The 18424-nt window shown below is 39.3% G+C and overlaps 1 protein-coding gene across 1 annotated transcript in view; it reads left to right on the top strand.

Annotated features, from left to right (window-relative positions):
* NCBP2L (nuclear cap binding protein subunit 2 like) overlaps window positions 1-12834 on the top strand; it is a 17237-nt gene extending 4403 nt beyond the window's left edge. The window contains exon 2 of the mRNA XM_023202987.2: window positions 11132-12834. Coding sequence (XP_023058755.1) covers window positions 11204-11665 — 462 coding nt within the window. The 5' untranslated portion in view covers window positions 11132-11203 and the 3' untranslated portion in view covers window positions 11666-12834. The remainder of the gene's footprint in view (window positions 1-11131) is intronic.
* The last annotated feature ends 5590 nt before the right edge of the window (window positions 12835-18424 follow it).

Here is an 18424-nt window from a genome sequence, read left to right as displayed (position 1 = left end):
ATAGATATAGATATAGATATAGATATAGATATAGATATAGATATAGACATAGATATAGGTATATCGCCACACATATATACACACATAGACTACAGTCAAGCTAACATATCCATCTCTTCACATAGTTAACTTTGTGTGTGTGTGCGTGTGTGTGCAGTGAGATCTACGCTGTTAGCAAATTTCAAGTAAACAATAAGGTATTGTTAACTATATTCCCCATGCTGTACATGATATCTCTAGAACTTATTCATCCTATATAACTGAAGCTTTGAACCCTTTGACCAACATCTCCCCATGTGTTCCCCACCCTACCCCTGGTAACCACCATCTACTCTCTGCTTTGATGAATTCAGTTTTTTTAGATTCCACATATAAGTGAGATCATGTAGCATTTTTCTTTCTGTGTTTGGTTTATTTCACTTAGCAAAATATCCTCCATGATCATTTATGTTATTACAAATGGCAGGATTTCCTTCTAAGGCTAAATAATATTTTATTATATATATACACACATACACATATATACACATAATATACACACATATATAAACATAATATGCATATATACACATATACATATATACTCATATACACATATGCACACACATACGTGTGTGTGTGTATATATACACACCACCATTTCTATATTTAGAAATTGAATTTTTTAGAAAAAAATTAGAAATTAGTTTGGAAATTGAATGGATAAAAATTCATTTTTATCCATCAATGGACACTTAGGTTGTTTCTACAAGCTGTCTTAGCACAGTGCTTGGGCATGGTAGATACCTAATAAATATCTGATTAACCAAGGGGAAATAAAATGTAAAGATGGGGAACTGAGGGAAACTGAAAAGCTGTCCTTGGGGGCCAGACACAGTGGCTCACTCCTGTAATTCTAGCACTTTGGGAGGCCGAGGCAGTGAGATCAAGACAAGCCTGGCCAACAGGGTGAAACCCTGTCTCTACTACAAATATAAAAATTAGTCTGGCATGGTGGCACGGGCCTTTTTTTTTTTTTTTTTTAATTTAGAGGGAGTCTCACTCTGTCGCCAAGGTTGGAATGCAGTGGCGTGATCTCGGCTCACTGCAACTTCTGCCTCCCAGGTTCAGGTGATTCTCCTGCCTCAGCCTCCCGAGTAGCTGGAATTACAGGCATGTGCCACCATGCCCAGCTAGTTTTTGTATTTTTAGTAGAGACAGGGTTTCACCATGTTGGCCAGGCTGGTCTTGAACTCCTGACTTCAAGTGATCTGCCTCGGCCTCCCAAAGTGCTGAGATTACAGACGTGAACCACTGCACCTGGCCAAGAATTGTATATATTTAAGGTGTACTCCATGATGTTTTGATATACATTGTGAAATGATTACCACAATCAAGCTAATTAATATATACATCAACCTGTCTTTGTAGAACTGTTTCACGGAGGCCATATATTATTACATCCTAATATCTACAGTGTTTTCTTCTGGAGCTCACAGTCTGGTGTGTGTGTGTGTGTGTGTGTGTGTGTGTGTGTGTGTGTGTCCAGGGTGGGAGCACAGGCAAGTAAAGAGACAATGACAGTATATATGAAAAGAATTGTCATGGAATGAAGCACAGAATGGTGATGGAAGGAAAAAAGAGTGGGCATACCAAACACAGATTGGAAGGGTAAAGGAAGGCTTCCTAGAGGAGATGATGGCTTGAAGGATGAATTGAGAAGGACAGAGTGCTTATCCAAGCCCATTTTTAGTGCCTAGTAGGCATTCATCTAATGAGATGGTGGATTTGTAACACTTAGTACCTACCACATAGTCACAGCTCAATATGTGGTAGACGTCATTATTGTTACCTGACCTTTTCAAACAAACATGAATGGCAAGTTACATTTACTATGAGGAATACATAAGATAATGCATGGCATGTAAAGTACTTAGTATAGTGTCTGGCATATAATTGCCCAGCAAAATGGTGGCAGTTGATAGTGTTATTGTTGCTGCTATCGTTATTTTTAGGTTTGACTGGACTAAGATAGATGGAATCTTCCATCTCTGATCTTTTGGGTCATTCAGCTCTGCAATTTATACATGTTACATTATTTCATATTACACGAAAGTACATGTTACATGTTTATATATGTAATATGAAATTACATGTTACACATAACATTTTTTCAGATATAATGTCTGCAAGCATGCTTATGTTCAGAACTTTTCCCGATAACAATCTCTGGCCCCAACCACCGCTACCACCATCACCAGCCACGTGGTGTTCTCAAGTTGTGGTCTCCACAAAGCATATAGAAAATAGAGGAGCTGGGCGGATGTGGTGGCTCATGCCTGTAATTCCAACACTTCGGAAAGCTGAGGCCGGTGGATCACTTAAGCTCAGGAGTTCAAGACCAGCCTGGGCAACATGGCAAAACCCCCTCTCTACAAAAAAAAAAAAAAAATTAGCCAGGTGTGGTGGCATGCACCTGTGGTTTCAGCTACTCAGGAGGCTGAGGTGGGAAGATTGTTTGAGCCTGGGAGGTTGAGGCTGCAGTGAGCTGTGACTGTGCCACTGCACTCCAGCCTGGGCCACAGAGTGAGACCTTGTCTCAAAAACAAACAAACAAACAAAAACAAAACAAAACAGAAAAAGGAAATAAAGAAAAGAAATAAAATAAAATAGAGGAACTGATGGTAGAAGAAGTGGAACAGAGCTGCTATTGCCTCTGAAAATATTTTCTATATAGTAAAGGGATGACATTGGTTTTCTGATCAGCCTCTGTATTTCCAATCTAAGGACAGTTGGTAGAAGTGAATCAAAAGCTTTCCCCAACTTTGTTTTGCACTTTTGCTGTTCTGGATAGGAGGGTAGAGTGTACGTAGGTTGTAAATATGTTCCTCAGTCCAACCCCATCTCCCCACAACAGCTAGCAGAAATTCCTTCTCCATTAGCAATCAACAGTCCCTTTTCCCCTAGTTTCTGTAGCTAGTGCAAGTTTTAGTTTTTTGTTGCAGAGCTTCATGGATATTTTAATGGGCATTCCTGGATGGTGGGTATCAGACTGTGTTGTCTTGCTGCCATGTTAACCCAGAGTTCCCCCAGATGCAATTGGTTTTCTTGCTAATGACTTCAGGGAGAAGACACAAAAGTACTTTGCTTTTTCATGGTCCTATGTTACTGTCTTTCCAGCCCTCTCCATCCTGGGGGCCCTGTTTTCACCAGTCATCTCATTGTACCCAATACAGGAGTCCTCATCCTTTTTGTAAGGAAAAACTGTGTTGTATATTCCTGATGCCTTGGTCTCCCTGGGAAGAGGGAAATTAAGGGTAGAAGGAAGTTGACTGAATCTGGGGGCTGGCTGTCAGGGTGTGGGGGTGAAGAGGATTGGGGAGATACTGCTTACTGTCTTCCTCTCTGAGCTGAGAATCCAGGCAAACTGCAGAGAGCAGGGTGGGAGAAGGGCGATCATGTTGGAGAGTTAGCTTGCAAGGCCTTGATATTGTTTGCAGATCCCAAGCTACCGATTAGGGGCCCCTGACCTAATACAGTAAAAAAAATGGTTTGTGTTGTCATTGTGGCTATTTTTTAATATCCTTCCAGAGGTATATCTCCCTTCCTGTATTAGCTTTCTAAATCTTGATACTGTGCACTCAGATTGATCCATTTGCCCTACTTTCCACTCCTGGTAGCATTCTCATTTGTCTTTCAGCCACCTCTGGAATTCTGGACTTGGTTTACCTAGCCTTTGTGACCACTCCATGTATTGACATACAGGGAGCCTCCAACTTACAGACAGGCTGAGCTCTCAAAGTTCACTCTCAAGTCAATTGTTTGGAAGGTGATGTGCATTTTTCCATAGGAGAAAAAAATTGTTATAAATTGAACTACATTTCCAGGCCAGCCCACAAAAGATTTTTTTAGCTTTAATGTACTAAAAATGTGGGCCATTTGCAATGAAAAAGTAAGAAATCTTGGTAATTCAGCAAAAACAAGAAGACAATCCAAGGGAATAAGAAATACTTTTGCTTGGCTACTGGCACCGGAGTCAAGAAAGCTGAATTGGATGAGGTACACAGGGCTTTCTGGAGGCTCTCCAGAAAGACTCATGGGGACTTTGAAAGTCTGTGGAATCATAACATAGTTCTAAGTTTACTTCAAAACTTATGGCTTTCAATAATAATGACTACCATATACTGAGCACTTACTGTGTGTCAGGCCCTGTGCTAGGCAGTTTACATACCTTCCCCTCATTTCATTTCATTCTCACAATGACACTATGAGGCAAATACTATAAAGACCCTTATTTTACAGACTGAGGCTCAGAAAGGTCAATTAACTTGACAAAAGTTACACAGACAGCACAATTAGAGGCCAAGTCAATGGTTTCCTACTGCCCAAATCTGTGCTTTACAATATATATCTGATGACTCGTTTCTTTTCTTTTCTTTATCTGGGTATATTGGGAATACCACTTTTGGGGCTATCAGCCATGATTATAGTTATTTGCCAGATCACAAGAACAAAGATTGGGAAACTAGGAGAGGTGGTACAAGGGAGAGAAGGAAGGAGGAAGGAACAGAGAATTTTGTTAGGCAAAAGTTCAACTAAGGAGCCACATATGTCAATGTTTCTCAAACTGTACGGTGCACTCAAAGCACCCAAAACTCATTAAAATGTAGATCATTATTTGGCAGGTCTAGGGAGGGGCCTGAGATCCTGCATTTCTAAAAAGCTCCCGGGTGTGCTGCTCCTGCTGGTCCATGGACAACACTTTGAACAGTAAGACCATATAGTGCAAATGATGAACAAAAACATTCAAGCATCCATTAACACCTGCTTCCTAATTTAATCCAGATCAGCTTCTACACTAAACAGTCACTTATTATCCTCTTTTCTCCTGTAGGCTGTCTCAGGGCATTGTCTCCACTTTAGTTCTGCCAGTCTGTTTCAGCTTATGTTTATTTATTTATTTATTTGTACAAATTTAAGGGGTTCAAGTGCAGTTTTGGTACATGGATATATTGCAGAGTGGTGAAGTCTGGGCTTTTAATGTAACCGTCACCCAAACAGTATAGATTGTACCCATTAAGTAATTTCTCATCTCTCACACCCATGACATGTTTATGTTTAACTACTCAATACAGGTGTTAAATACATATGAACATCTTCTGTCACTCTGAGCACTAAGCAGTCTCAATCAAACATGAGTTTCTCTTGGCACAAAGTAGGTATTTGGCCACAGGGTTCCACTCCTCAACAATGGCTCTCAGCTCTCTCTCCCATTAGGAACAGTCTTATAAAGGTAAGGCATGTAGTAACACTACTGTCCCAGCGCTTTCTAATTTCCTTTCTCAGAGCTATTGCCTTCATCTGGAGCAGGAAGCAGCCTGGCTTTTTAAAGAGTCCAGATCCTTGTTTCTTTCACATAGTTGAAACAATCCCAGCATTAGTTTAAGGCAATCATTGAAAAGATTCTTTGCAGAGTCCTGCCAACTCCAAAAGCCCAGTGAAATTTGTTTCCTGGAAGATTATTTACTTTATTTTGCCACCTCCTCTCCTCCATCCTCTTAGGATTTTGACTGATCATTTTGAGCCATTCTTCATGTTTTTCTTCTATTTTTAGACTCTCTGACTAATTTTCCCCAATAGCAAGAGTCAAGGAAAGCTTTCCACTCCAACCAAGCTCTACTTTTTAGGTAGGAAATATTCTCTCACAGTGTTTACAGATCAACTTGATGATCTGTGGTCCCTGGCAACTGGATTGTTTTTCTATCTTCTCTTTAACCTTTGGGGAGGTTAACCTTGGGGGTGACCCTTCTAACACCTTCAGCAGGTAGGTGTTCATGCAGCCTCCACATGAATAGATTAGGTAAGTTCACATTCTATCACTGGATGAATTTAAAACTCTGCGAAAAAAAGAATTGTAATCTGTTTTTAACTTCTATCCATTAATCTTACTTTTATCATATGAAGCAGAAATAGCACTTTCAATGTTTCATGACATTTGTCACATCCTCATTTAACCATCTCTTTGCTAGACTAAACATCCCCAATTTCTAATCAGTCCTCAGTTACTTCTTGACCCTTCATTCATTCAATAAACATTAGATGCACTATGATTTATAAATGTTCACTTTAAAATACGGTACCTCGAAATGGAACATACTGCTCGCTGTGTAGTTTGACCAGCATGGAGTACATTGGGACTGCCACTTCTTGTGATGGTCTGATGCAATTTTATGATCATGCTAGCTTAAGAAAGAGTAATTTACTTTTTCACATCTATTGAGTACCTACTTTGGGTCAGTTACCTAACATCTACTAGAAACCTCCGTTTTCAGTGGTAGAGGTTCTCTGTTCTTTCTTACCCCATGGGGCCTGGAGATGGTACAGTCACCCTCTTCCAATCCTTCCTACTGTCATCTGCTGTACTTTAGTACTCTCACTTATTGAGGACTTCACCTCCTCACTGATAGCCTTCCTTTCCACCCCAACTCTAGCCACCATCCTGAGTGATCTTAATGTCCTCATAGATGACCCATTTATAAGCTTCATCCTTTCAATCATTTTACCTCCACTCTGCTTCACCAACCATTTTCGATGATCCACTTTATTCTCAGCAGATGATCTCACCTCTCATTCCATTATGAAAATCTAGGTCATTGGATGCTAACACCCATTTTCCTGCCCTCACCCCACCCTGCCACATAGTTGTGTCCTTACATGTCCTAACCTCTCTCTTTTTTTTTTTTGGTCTTGCAGAAATAGACATAGCTTCTCCAGTTCACAGCTAATTTCTCTACATGTGCTTTGGAGCCCATTCTTTCTCACCTCCTTGAGGACTTACTTCATCAGTTATCCCTCCTCTCATCTGTATCTTCAACAACTCCTTCTCTGCTTACTGACTGCTTCCCATCAACCTTCAGACATGATCAACTTTCACTCCTAAAAAAGGAAACAAACAAATTTTCCTTCACCTCTATCCCCAACTGGCATTTGTCCTATTTCTCTTCTTTTATTGTTATGGAATCTTTTCTAAAGTATAGACACTCTCCATTGCCTCACCTCCTGTTAAAAACTCAGCCCCCACTATGGCTTTTCTGTTCCCAGAACACCACTGTTATTTCTCTTGTTAAGTAAACCAATGGCATCCTAATTGCCAAATCTAATGAACAATGTTAAGTATTTATTTTACTGGACCTCTCTCTCTGATGTATTTAACATAATTGATTGCTCTCACCCTACTTCTGTCCTCATGAATCTCTTGAAAGTGTCTACTCCTTGGCTTTGGTGATGTTGCACATCTTCTGGCTGTCCTCAGTCCTCTCTGATTACTCCTTATGCTCTTTTGTGGACTCTTCGTCTGCCACCCCTTAAATGCTAGTCTTTCCCAGGTTTTTTCATTCCTCACCTTTCCCCTAGATCATCTCATCAATACCCATGGTTTTATCTACCATACTATTGAGCCCCAAATATGTGTCTGTAGTCCCAGACCTCTCTTGAGAGCTCCAAACCTGTATACTAGTTGATACTTGACAGGTATAATATGGCACATCCTACAGGTACCTCAAGACCAAACTCAGTATGTTCCAAATGCCTCTTTTTTATTCTAATCTGCCCTTCCTCCTCTATCTGCCCACTGACACCATGGTGACTCAGACCTCTATCTACACAGTTGACCTCTATCTACACAGTGCTGAAAGCTTGGTAGTCATCCTAAATTTCTCATTCAACCAGTCACCAAGACCTGTTCAGTCTATCTTCTAAGTATCTATCTGATATGTCTTTCCTTTATGTTACTACAGCATATTATTAGTCCAGGCTTTCCATCATCTTTTCATTTTTTAGCTATTCAAATAGCTCCTTAACTGGTCTTCCTGCCTCTTGGCCTACTCCCCCTTAGCCTATCCTTCACATTGTGATAGAATGCATTTTCTCTAATGCAAATCAGATCACATCACTCCTCTGCTTGAAGCCCTATCATGGTTCTCACTGCTTACTGGTACAGTCCATGCTGCTCCACAAGGCTTACAAGGCCCCTCACAATCTGGCCTTGTCTACCCTTCCAATCTTATCTCCTATCATCTTTTCCTTATTTTCTTTGCCCAAATAATGTCAGACTGAATACCCCCCACCATGCCTTCATGCCTTCATACACACTGTTCTCTCTGCCTAGAATGACCCCTTGGTCTTCCAGTCAAATCTTCATTCAGCTTTCAAAATTGGACTCAGTATGTCTGGGTAGATACACAAGAAACTAGTGACAATGATTGGGTGGCCGGGGCACAGGAGTGGGAAGAAGACTTACTTTTTCCACCTATTTGTACATTCTGTATTTTGTAACACAAATCTGAATTCACTATTCAAAAAAGTAAATACTATGTTAATTTTTTGTTAAAAAAGCTCAGGAATCAGGTCCTTTAGAAAGTTGATTCCCCCTCCTCATTCTTCTCTGTAGTTTTGTACTCCCTTCTTTGTGCTACCTCTGGGCCTACTGTGTGCTCCTGTGATTAGAATAATTACATTGCATTGCAATTTATATGTGAAGTTGTCCGTCTCCCCAGATTGTGAGCTACCTAAGGGAAGGGGCTGCATCTTAGTTTTTATTGTTTCCCCAGAATTTAACATAGTGCTCTATAAATGTTTATTGAATGAATGGAGAAACAAGTGAAGAGAGGAATAAAGTAGGGGATGCCTCAAATTATAAAACAAAGCTCCAAAGTCAGTTATCTTTCCCAATATCCATCAATCTGTCCTTTTGCCATATGTTGAGGTTAAAAGTAATATTTTACATTTATACTTTTTTTTTATTTTCTGAGACAGAGTCTCACTCTGTCACCCAGGTTGGAGTGCACTGGCACAATTATGGCTCACTTCAGCCTCGATCTCCTGGGCTCTAGATCCTCCCACCTCAGCCTTCCAAGTAGCTGAGTGATTGGGTGATATTGCTAGTAAGTGGTGAAGTTGAGATTTGAACCAAGGTCTTTTGACTTCAAAACTCATGCTTGATTCATAACACTGCATTGATTCAAAGGGGCATTTCCACTGCTTGACTACTGGGTGCCTAGCTCAAGGCAGCCCATTGTCTTCGGACTGCTCTGACCATTTTAAAAGCTCTTGTTTGTAGTGAGCCAGGTTATAAATGAGCCAAACAAGACATGGCCAATAATAGGGTCTTTTGGCTCTCTACTAGAACTTTCCTTCCAGTCTGACACCAAACCATTTGTTCGCTTCTTTGGCTATAGTTATTCAACTAGTTATAGGCTCATCTCAACAAATTCCTGAAGCATTCAGCTTATATTTTGCCATCTCATCTACAAGGGAATTATGGGTATGGGAAACTTTGTCCAATGCCTGGATGAAATGAAATCCACTATAGCTATCACATTCTCTGATAGCTTATCTAGTAACCAGATAAAAAAAAAAAAAAAGGAAATGAAGTCTAGGAGGGATATTTGTTTTTTAATGGGGCAATTTGTCAATGACTTAAAGAAATGAGTTTCCAGTGGTATACTTTCAGACATCCTTGACAGGCTGTCAGGAAGATGATTTTTGGCCAGTGGGCTTCCTACTTTTCTTCAAATGACATCTAAATAGGGACTCCCATTTTCATGGCTTTGAATTGCACAGCACTGTTGTTTACATCTAGTTTTATTTAATCTTCCTTTTCAGTTTTCTGGGCTTTTATTTTTTCTTTGTGTTCTGCCCTTGCACATGTTCCCTCTGCCTGGTTCATTCCCTAAACTCCTACAACCCTGGCCCCACAACACACACATACACATACCTTCCTTGTCCTTTGAGAATCAGTGCATGCAGTCCCTTCTCTAGAAGCCTTCTCTGTTGTCCCCAGACTGAGGTAATTGCTTCTCCTGGGTGTTGTAGTGGCAAGTGAGCACAGTGCCTGTCACAAAGTAGATCCCCAGTAAATGTTAACTCCCTTCTCCCCTTCCTCCATGAGTATCTCTAAAATAGTATTCATTACACCATATGGTATTTTCTTGTTTACTTGTCTGCCTTCATCACTCAATTATGAGCTCATTCATTCATCTACTCGTTAACAAATATTTATTATGTGTCTATGGTGTACAAGGCATTGTTCATGTAGGTGCTGGGGACACAGTGATTTCTGAAAATTGTATTTTCACTGTGTCTTTTCACTGTTGTACTTATAGCACCTGTCACAGTGTCTGGCAAGTAGAGTGCTTAGTAAATGTTTGTTAAAGGAATGCACTTCCTTAGCAGAGTTTCTCAAAGTGTGATCCTTGGACTATTTGCATCTGGATCACTGAGGGGTGTAGGTTAAAATGTTAATTCTTTGGTCCCTCTCCAAGTCTACTGAATCAGAATATCTTAAGAGTGGGCTGTAAGAATCTGTATTTTAATCTTGTTTTGTGGTATTTCTTTCATGCTAAAATTTGGGAACCACTGCAAAGCAGAATAGAAATAGGGAGACCTAATGCCTATTATTGAAAAGCGTAGCTAAAACCAACTAAATCACGTTTAATGCCTCTGAATGCTATAGCAAATTTTAGTAAAAGAGAAAAAAGAATTTTTACCTGTTGAACAAGTGGAATTATTGCTAATAAAATCTAATCTTAATTTAGGTCAAATTTATGATACCAGAGAGTTTTCATTTTTATAGTGTTACTTGTATATTTGATGGTATATAGGGACCCTTTGTGTAACCCAACAATACAATATATTGATTCCATGTTATGGACTTGGATTGCAAATTAAGAAAAAGTATGTCCAAACTGTACTTGTGCTTTAACATTGATTATATGTGATTTATCTGATACTTAGTCCTTAATCAGAATTGTTAGTGCTCATTCTCTGTGCAAATTTGATCCATTTAACTGTTTTATGCCATATTTTCCAAGAGCATGGTGTTATTAAAAGTGCTCTTTGGTAATAGATTAGGTATATAAGATCTAAGTCAACCAAGGACAGCACAACTTCCTTTTCAGGAAGACTTGACAAGTTGGATTTTATGACCATGTTTTGGAGACTGGAGCTGTCTATTTTTAGTGTGCCTTGACATGATCCTTATGGTCAGGAGCTGAAGTGTTCTTCTATCTGAACACAAATATGTTAAATATTCACAGATTTATACTTCTGTTTTCCTCCTTCTGACGTCCCTCTTTTTTTCAACTCAACTTAGGTTTTCAGTGGTAGTGTCACTGCTGACAAGCTAGACTGAAAACGGCCATCTGCATGCTGCCCAACCAGCACCATGTCCAAAGGCCTGAGAATTCTGTGTAAAGACCCTGTTTTGGAGCTGAGCTGCTGCCGGGACCATCAGTTCAGTGGCAGTAAATTTCAGCAGGAAAAATTACTGAAGGAAAGCTCCACAATGAGTATGAGGAATCTTTCATTTTATACAACCAAAGAGAAAATACATGAGCTCTTTAGTAGATCTGATATCAAGAATATCTTTATGGGCCTGGATAAAATAAAGAAAACAGCATGTGGCTTCTGCTTTGTAGAATACCATAATAGAGCTGATGCTGAAAATGCCATGTGGTTTCTAAATGGGACCTGCCTAGATGAATGGATTATCCGCACTGATTGGGATATAGGTTTTAGAGAAGGTCAACAGTATGGTCGCGGTAAATCTGGGGGTCAGGTAAGGGATGAGTTTCGTGAAGATTTTCATTCTGGTAGAGGAGGCTTTGGAAGACAGAGTCAGATCTAAAACAATCCATAGAGAAAAAGTTTTAACTCTAACCCCTTGAAAAGTGTGTTATAGACCAACCTCAAGTCTGCAAATAGCCAATTCCAAGTTTAAATTACCTTATTGTTGATGTATTTCTTTCTCTGAAAATTTATTAAATGGCAGAAACAAAAAAAAATCCATTTACTTTTGTCTGAATTTTGAAGGTGCTTTTCAGATTACCAGTTTGACTGTTAGGTGGTCTAAAGTGAAGTGTTCTTCGGGAACAAATTAGGTATGTAAGATCAGAGTCAACCAAAGCACAACTTCCCTTTTAAGAAGATTTCCATTGGATTCTATGGCCATGTTCCTGCAGCCTGAAATTATAATTTTTTTTAGAGCTTGCATAAAACACAGTTAAATAAGTGGAAATTTTAAAAAATTATCAAGAGAAACACAAACACTGTTATTTGAAAACATAGAAAAGTCTGGAAGAATTTGTAATAAAAACAAAAATCCTCCTGCCCCACCTCTTCCTATCCTACGCCTATTCCCTGGACGATAACGGTTAATTATTTTTTATTAGTTTTTGGTTTGTTTGTTTCTTGGTAGTTTCCTCCATATCTCCAAATAACATGACTGCTTACTTTCTTTTTAAACGCTATCTACTGACTTTCTGCTTTCAGAGATGAGAATTTAGCTCACTTACACCCCCATTTGCACTTCTCTACTCTCCATCCTCTCAATATAGTTCACAACACTTTACAGACGGTTCCTGAGTTACAATGGCTTGGCTTACAATGTTTTGACTTTATAATGGTATAAAAGTGATATGCATTCAGTAGAAACCATACTTCAGGTACTCATACAACTATTTCGTTTTTCACTTTCAGTATAGTATTCAACAAATTGCTTGAGATACTTAACACTTTATTATAAAATAAGCTTTGAGTTAGATGATTTTGCCCAAGTGTAGGCTAATGTAAAGTGTTCTGAGCACATTTAAGGTAGGTTATGCTATGCTATATTTGAGAGGTTAGATGCATTAAATGCATTTTCAACTTAACAGTACATTCAATTTACAATGAGCCTATCAGGATGTAACCCCATTATAAGTCAATGAGCGTCTGTAGCTACTTTCTTTACTGTTACATAGCATAACTTAGGTTATGCTGCAGTAATAAACAATCAAAAAATTTTAGTGCTTAAAATTACTAAGCTCTGTTCCTCCCACTACATTCCCATTGCTGATCACACGGTGTGGGGGTCTGCTCCATGCCATGATTGTCTTCCTTCTGGGGCCCAGGCTAATAGTATAATCACTATCTGGAATGATGGTGACAGAGGGAAAAACAGAGTGACAAATCATGTCCTGGCTCCTCAAGTTTCCACCCAGAAATGATATCCGTCACTTTTGCTCACATTTCCGTTCTCAAAACATGTTGTCAAAACTGATTCTGAGGGAGTGGAGAAGAATCTGTAGGAAAAGACCCTGAATATTAGTGATGAGTTATACAGTTTACTACAGGTCCTCCTATAACTTTAATATATACAAATGTAACTCCATTTTTTTATTGTTCCACCATATAGTACTCCCCACTTTGTAAGATGAAGATGTTAATGTCCTTTTGCCTTTTCTTCATCTTTCCTCCTTCCCCTTTTACTTTCTGGCTTTTTTCATCTACATTTGTGTTTTTACATTGTCAAAGTTGATGATAAAGTTGTCTGTGCTCTGCCTTTCAGTTAATTCCAGAAGTTTACAATTAGTAAAGAGTATTTTATTACTGTGACTATATAAATATTGTTCCCTGGCCAGGTGCAGTGGCTCATGCTTCTAATCCTAGCATTTTGGGAGACTGAGGTAGGCAGATCACTTGAGGTCAGGAGTTCAGGACCAGCCTGGGCAACATGGCGAAGCCCTGTCTTTACCAAAAATACAAAAATTGCTGGGCATGGTGGTATGTGCCAGTGGTCCCAGCTACTCAGCAGGCTGAGGTAATAGGATAGTGATTCCTCCTGAGCCCAGGAGGCGGAGGTCACCGTGAACTGAAATTGTTCCACTGCACTCCAGCCTGGCTGGCAGAGTGAGACCCTATCTCAAAAATAAGTAAATAAGTAAGTAAATAAATAAATAAAGTTCCCTGCAAAGCTATGGAGAGTCCAACAACTGTATCTTTTCTTCTGGAATTTTTATTTACCATTCTCTATTTCTTTTATTTGCCATCATTGCACCCCTTAATTTCCTTCAAACTCTGTAAAAAACTAAGCTTTCCATGGATATTCTCCTACTTTTTTTTTTTTTCAAAGTCTCACTGTGTTGCCCAGGCTGGAGTTCAGTGGCACGATCTCAGCTCACTGCAACCTCTCCCTTCTGGGTTCAAGCAATTCTTCTGCCTCAGCTTCCCGAGTAGCTGGGACTACAGGTGCGTGCCACCACACATGGCTAATTTTTGTATTTTTTAGTAGAGACAGGGTTTCACCATATTGGCCAGGCTGGTCTCGAACCGTGATCCACCAACCTCGGCCTCCCAAAGTGCTGGGATTACAGGCGTGAGCCACAGCGCCTGACAATTCTCCTACTTTCCTCTCCATGATCTGTCTGTTCTCCTATTCTGATCTGGATTTGTTACTCTCTAGACCAGGATTTCTCAATCTCAGCCCTACTGATGTTTTGGACCAGAGAATTATTTGTTGTGGAAGGCTGTGTTGTGCATTGTAGAATTCAGTATCCTTGGCCTCATATACCCACTAAATACAGTAGCACACATTTGTGCGCACGCACACACACACACATGCACACACTCTCCAACTTGTGACAACCAAAAATGTCTCCAGACATTACCAATTGTTTCTGCCAGGCCAGTGGGGAGGCAAAATCACAACTGGCTGCAAACCACTGCCCTCGACAATAGTTCCCATCCAGAGATTTTTCTTCACTGTAGTCCTGAATTGGACTGACTATTTCATGGATCCTGTGTTTATCCCTTTTGTGGTTTACTCCTATATTAGTCCATTTTCACACTGCTGTAAAGAACTACCTGAGACTGGGTAATTTATGAAGCAAAAAGGTTTAATTGATTCACAGTTCTATAGGCTTAACAGGAGGCATGACTGAGAGTCCTCAGGAAACTTACAATCATGGCAGAAGGGGAAGGGGAAGTAAGCACATCTTACCATTGTAGGGTAGGAGAGCGAGTGAGAGAGCAATGGGGGAAGTGCCACACACTTTTAAATCATCAGATCTCATGATAACTCACTATCACAAGAACGGCAAGGGGGAAATCCACCCCCATGATCCAGTCACCTCCAACCAGTCCCCTCCTCCAATTAGACATGAGATTTGGACAGGACACAAATTCAAACTATGTCATTTCACCCCTGGCTCCTCCCAAATCTCATGTCCTTCTCACATTGCAAAATACAATCATCCTTTCTGAATAGTCCCTCAGTCTTAACTCACTTCAGTATTAACTCCAAAGTCCACATTCCAAAATCTCATCTGAGACAAGATAAGTCCCTTCTACTTATGAGTCTGTAAAATCAAAAGCAAGTTAATTACTTCCAAGATACAATGTGGGTACAGGCATCGGATAAATGCTCCCATTCAAAATGGAAGAAATTGACCAAAACAAAGGGCCTACTGGTCCCATGCAAGTCTGAAACCCAGTAGGACAGTCATTAAATCTTAAGCCTTGGATCACTTACTTGTAGTTTCTTCCCTTCCATTTCCTCTGCTGTTTCTGTAACCCCTCTTAGCTGGATACTGGACATTTTGGATTAATTCCCTAATTTTCATGGTCCTGATTAGTGTAAATCAGTTATGATAATCCTCTCCCTCTTGCTAGTGATTGGTTTAGGAACCTAGGCTTAAGCCAATCAGAAGTGGACAATTCTAAAGTTATATTAATAAGTTGAGGGATGGACAGCGACCAATGGAGACCCCAGTGAGCTCGAATGAAGGATTTTTAGTTTTAGCATGAAGGAGAGGCTGTATCTCTCCTTCCTATTGGATATGAATAAGCATGCATATAGTGATTACTGCAGACAGCTTTCTTAAAACCACAAAATAAACTAGCTTTAGGATGAATAGGACATTTTAGATGGCAGAGAGAGGGACCAAAGAACCTGTGTTGCTCATGAGATTATCTAGTTGCTGAGTCAACTAACCTTGCAGCATGCACTATGTCTGGATGTTCTGTATATGAGATGATACATTATATTTTATTGTTTAAGCCAGCTTGTGGCAGGATTTTCTGCTAACATACAGTCAAAAGCACTTGAGGAATCAACCCAAATGTCCATCAATGATAGACTGGATAAAGAAAATGTGGTACATATACATCATAGAATACTATGTAGCTATAAAAAAAGAATGAAATTATGTCCTTTGCAGGGACAGGGATGGAGCTGGAAGCGATTATCCTCAGCAAACTAACGCAGGAAGAGAAAACCAAAAACCGCAGGTTCTCACTTATAAGTGGGAGCTGAATAATAAGAAAACGTGGACTCAGGGAGGGGAACAACATACACTGGGACCTGTTGGTGGGGGATGGGAGAGGGCATCAGGATAAACAACTAATGCATGTGGGGCTTAATCTGTGCAGCAAACCACCATGGCACATATTTATTTATGTAACAAACCTGAACGTCCTGCACATGTATCCTGGAACTTAAAATTAAATTAAATTAAATTTTAAAAAAGCACTCTGATACCAAGACTTACAAACTTTCCCTTTAGCTTAATCCTTGTGTAAAGAAACTAAATTGATACCACATGAAACCAAGCATGTATCTCCAGGGTTCATGACCTTTTGTCTGGAAAGTTTGAAAAAATAAATGCCCCCCTCCTGAATCCTTTACTCTATAACTTGAATTAATTCTCTCTGATCAGTAACTTTTTTTTCTGAATCAGGGAGGAATTGGAATGTCAATTTTTATGGAGTAACTATTATGTGCTAGGCATTTTGCCAGAGGCTTTAAAACACAATATCTTATTCTTAACCACTCTGTGCCAATTATATAGGTGAGGAAACTGAGGATTGAAGAGGTAAAGTAATTTGCTCAAAGTCACTAACTAGGAAGTGGCAGAGTTGGGATTCAAACCAAAGGAGTCTGTGTCAAAGCTGGTGCCCTTAATCAGGGTACTGTATTGTCTCTTTCCCTTTCCTTCACTCATGCCATAGATGCAAGCCTCTCTTTGAGTTTCCTTTTTCTCAGGGAATTATCCCACTGACTATATTGCATCTGATCTTTGTCTCCTTCAAGCAAACTTCTTAACTGTGCTCTCCTTTCTGCCTTGACATCCAGAATCACTCAGACTCCACAATCTAATGGGAGAAGGAAGAACATCCAACATGTATTTCTGGCCAATTCAGCTTATTCTGCATATAGTAATGGAGTTTACTAATGTTTGAGTATCTTTCCTCTGTAACTTTCTCAAAATAAAAAAAAGGGGTTTGCAAAGTCACACAACTAAAATTTGTTGTTATCACAGAGTGTTTCTTGAGGGGTATATTGGAGTATCTTTTAACCACTCTTTCTAGTGGCTGTCCACTTGGATTGCTCCTGAAGAGCAATTGTTTTCCTAGGCTCAGAAAAGGCTTTTAACAATGTCTTGTGAAACATATTTTTGGTTAAGTAAAGGGACTTTCCTACTGTGTGACTAGAAGACTCCTCCAGTAGTTCTTACAATATGTTCTTCAAAATCGTGCTGAGTGCATCAATAGAATAAAGGATAAAAAACACACAGTCATCTCAAAAGACCCAGAAAAAGTATTTGAAAAAATTCAATACCTTTTCATGATAAAAACACTCAACAAACTAGGAATAGAACAGAACTTCCTCACTCTGATAAAGGGCATGTGAAAACTCCACAGCTAACATCATCAATTGCGAAAGACTGATAGCTTTCCTAGGATCAGGAACAAGACATTTCTATTCAACATTGTACTGAAGGTTCTAGTTAGGACATTTAGGCAAGAAAATGAAATGAAAGACACCTAGATTGGAAAAAATAAGCAAAATTATCTTTATTTACAGGTGGCATGGTCTTGTATATAGAAAATCCTAAGGCATCCACAAAAAGGTCTATTAGAGCTCATAGTTCAGCAATGTTGTGTCATACAAGATGAATATACAAAATCAACTGTATTTCTATACACTAGCAATAAATCCAAAATCAAATTAAGAAAGCAATTTCATTTACAATAGCGTCAAAAAGAGCAAAATACTTAAAAGCAGGTTTAACAAAAGAAGCGCCAAACGTATACTCTGAAAACTACAAAACATTGTCAAAAGTAATTAAAGAAGACCTAAATAAATGGAAAGATATTCCATATTCATGGATTGGAAGAATTAATATTGTTAAGAGGACAATAACCTGCAAATTAATCTATAGATTCAATGCAATTCTTATCAAAAGTTTCAGCTGGCTTTTTTTTGTAGAAATTGATAAGCTCTTAAGTGTTTTTTCAAACTACTAGGGAAAAAAATTGACACGCGGATCCTAAAATTCATATGGAAATACAATAGTCAGCTTAGCCAAAACAATCTTGAAAGAGAAGAACAAAGTTGGAGGACTCACACTTCCTGATTTCAAAACTTACTACAAAGCTACAATACATAAGACAGCATGGTACTGGCATAAGAATAGACACGTAGATCAATGGGATAGAATTGACAGTCCAGAGGTAACCCTTACATTTATAGTCAATTGATTTTTGATAACAGTGTTAAAGACCATTAAATGGGAGAAAGAAGAACCTTTTAAGCAAATGGTGCACAACTGGGTATACACATGGT

This window comes from Piliocolobus tephrosceles, chromosome 12 (assembly GCF_002776525.5).
Source record: "Piliocolobus tephrosceles isolate RC106 chromosome 12, ASM277652v3, whole genome shotgun sequence".
Lineage (NCBI taxonomy): Eukaryota > Metazoa > Chordata > Mammalia > Primates > Cercopithecidae > Piliocolobus > Piliocolobus tephrosceles.
The sequence above is the reverse complement of the archived record's forward strand: the minus strand, read 5'-3'. Positions and strand labels throughout refer to the sequence as shown.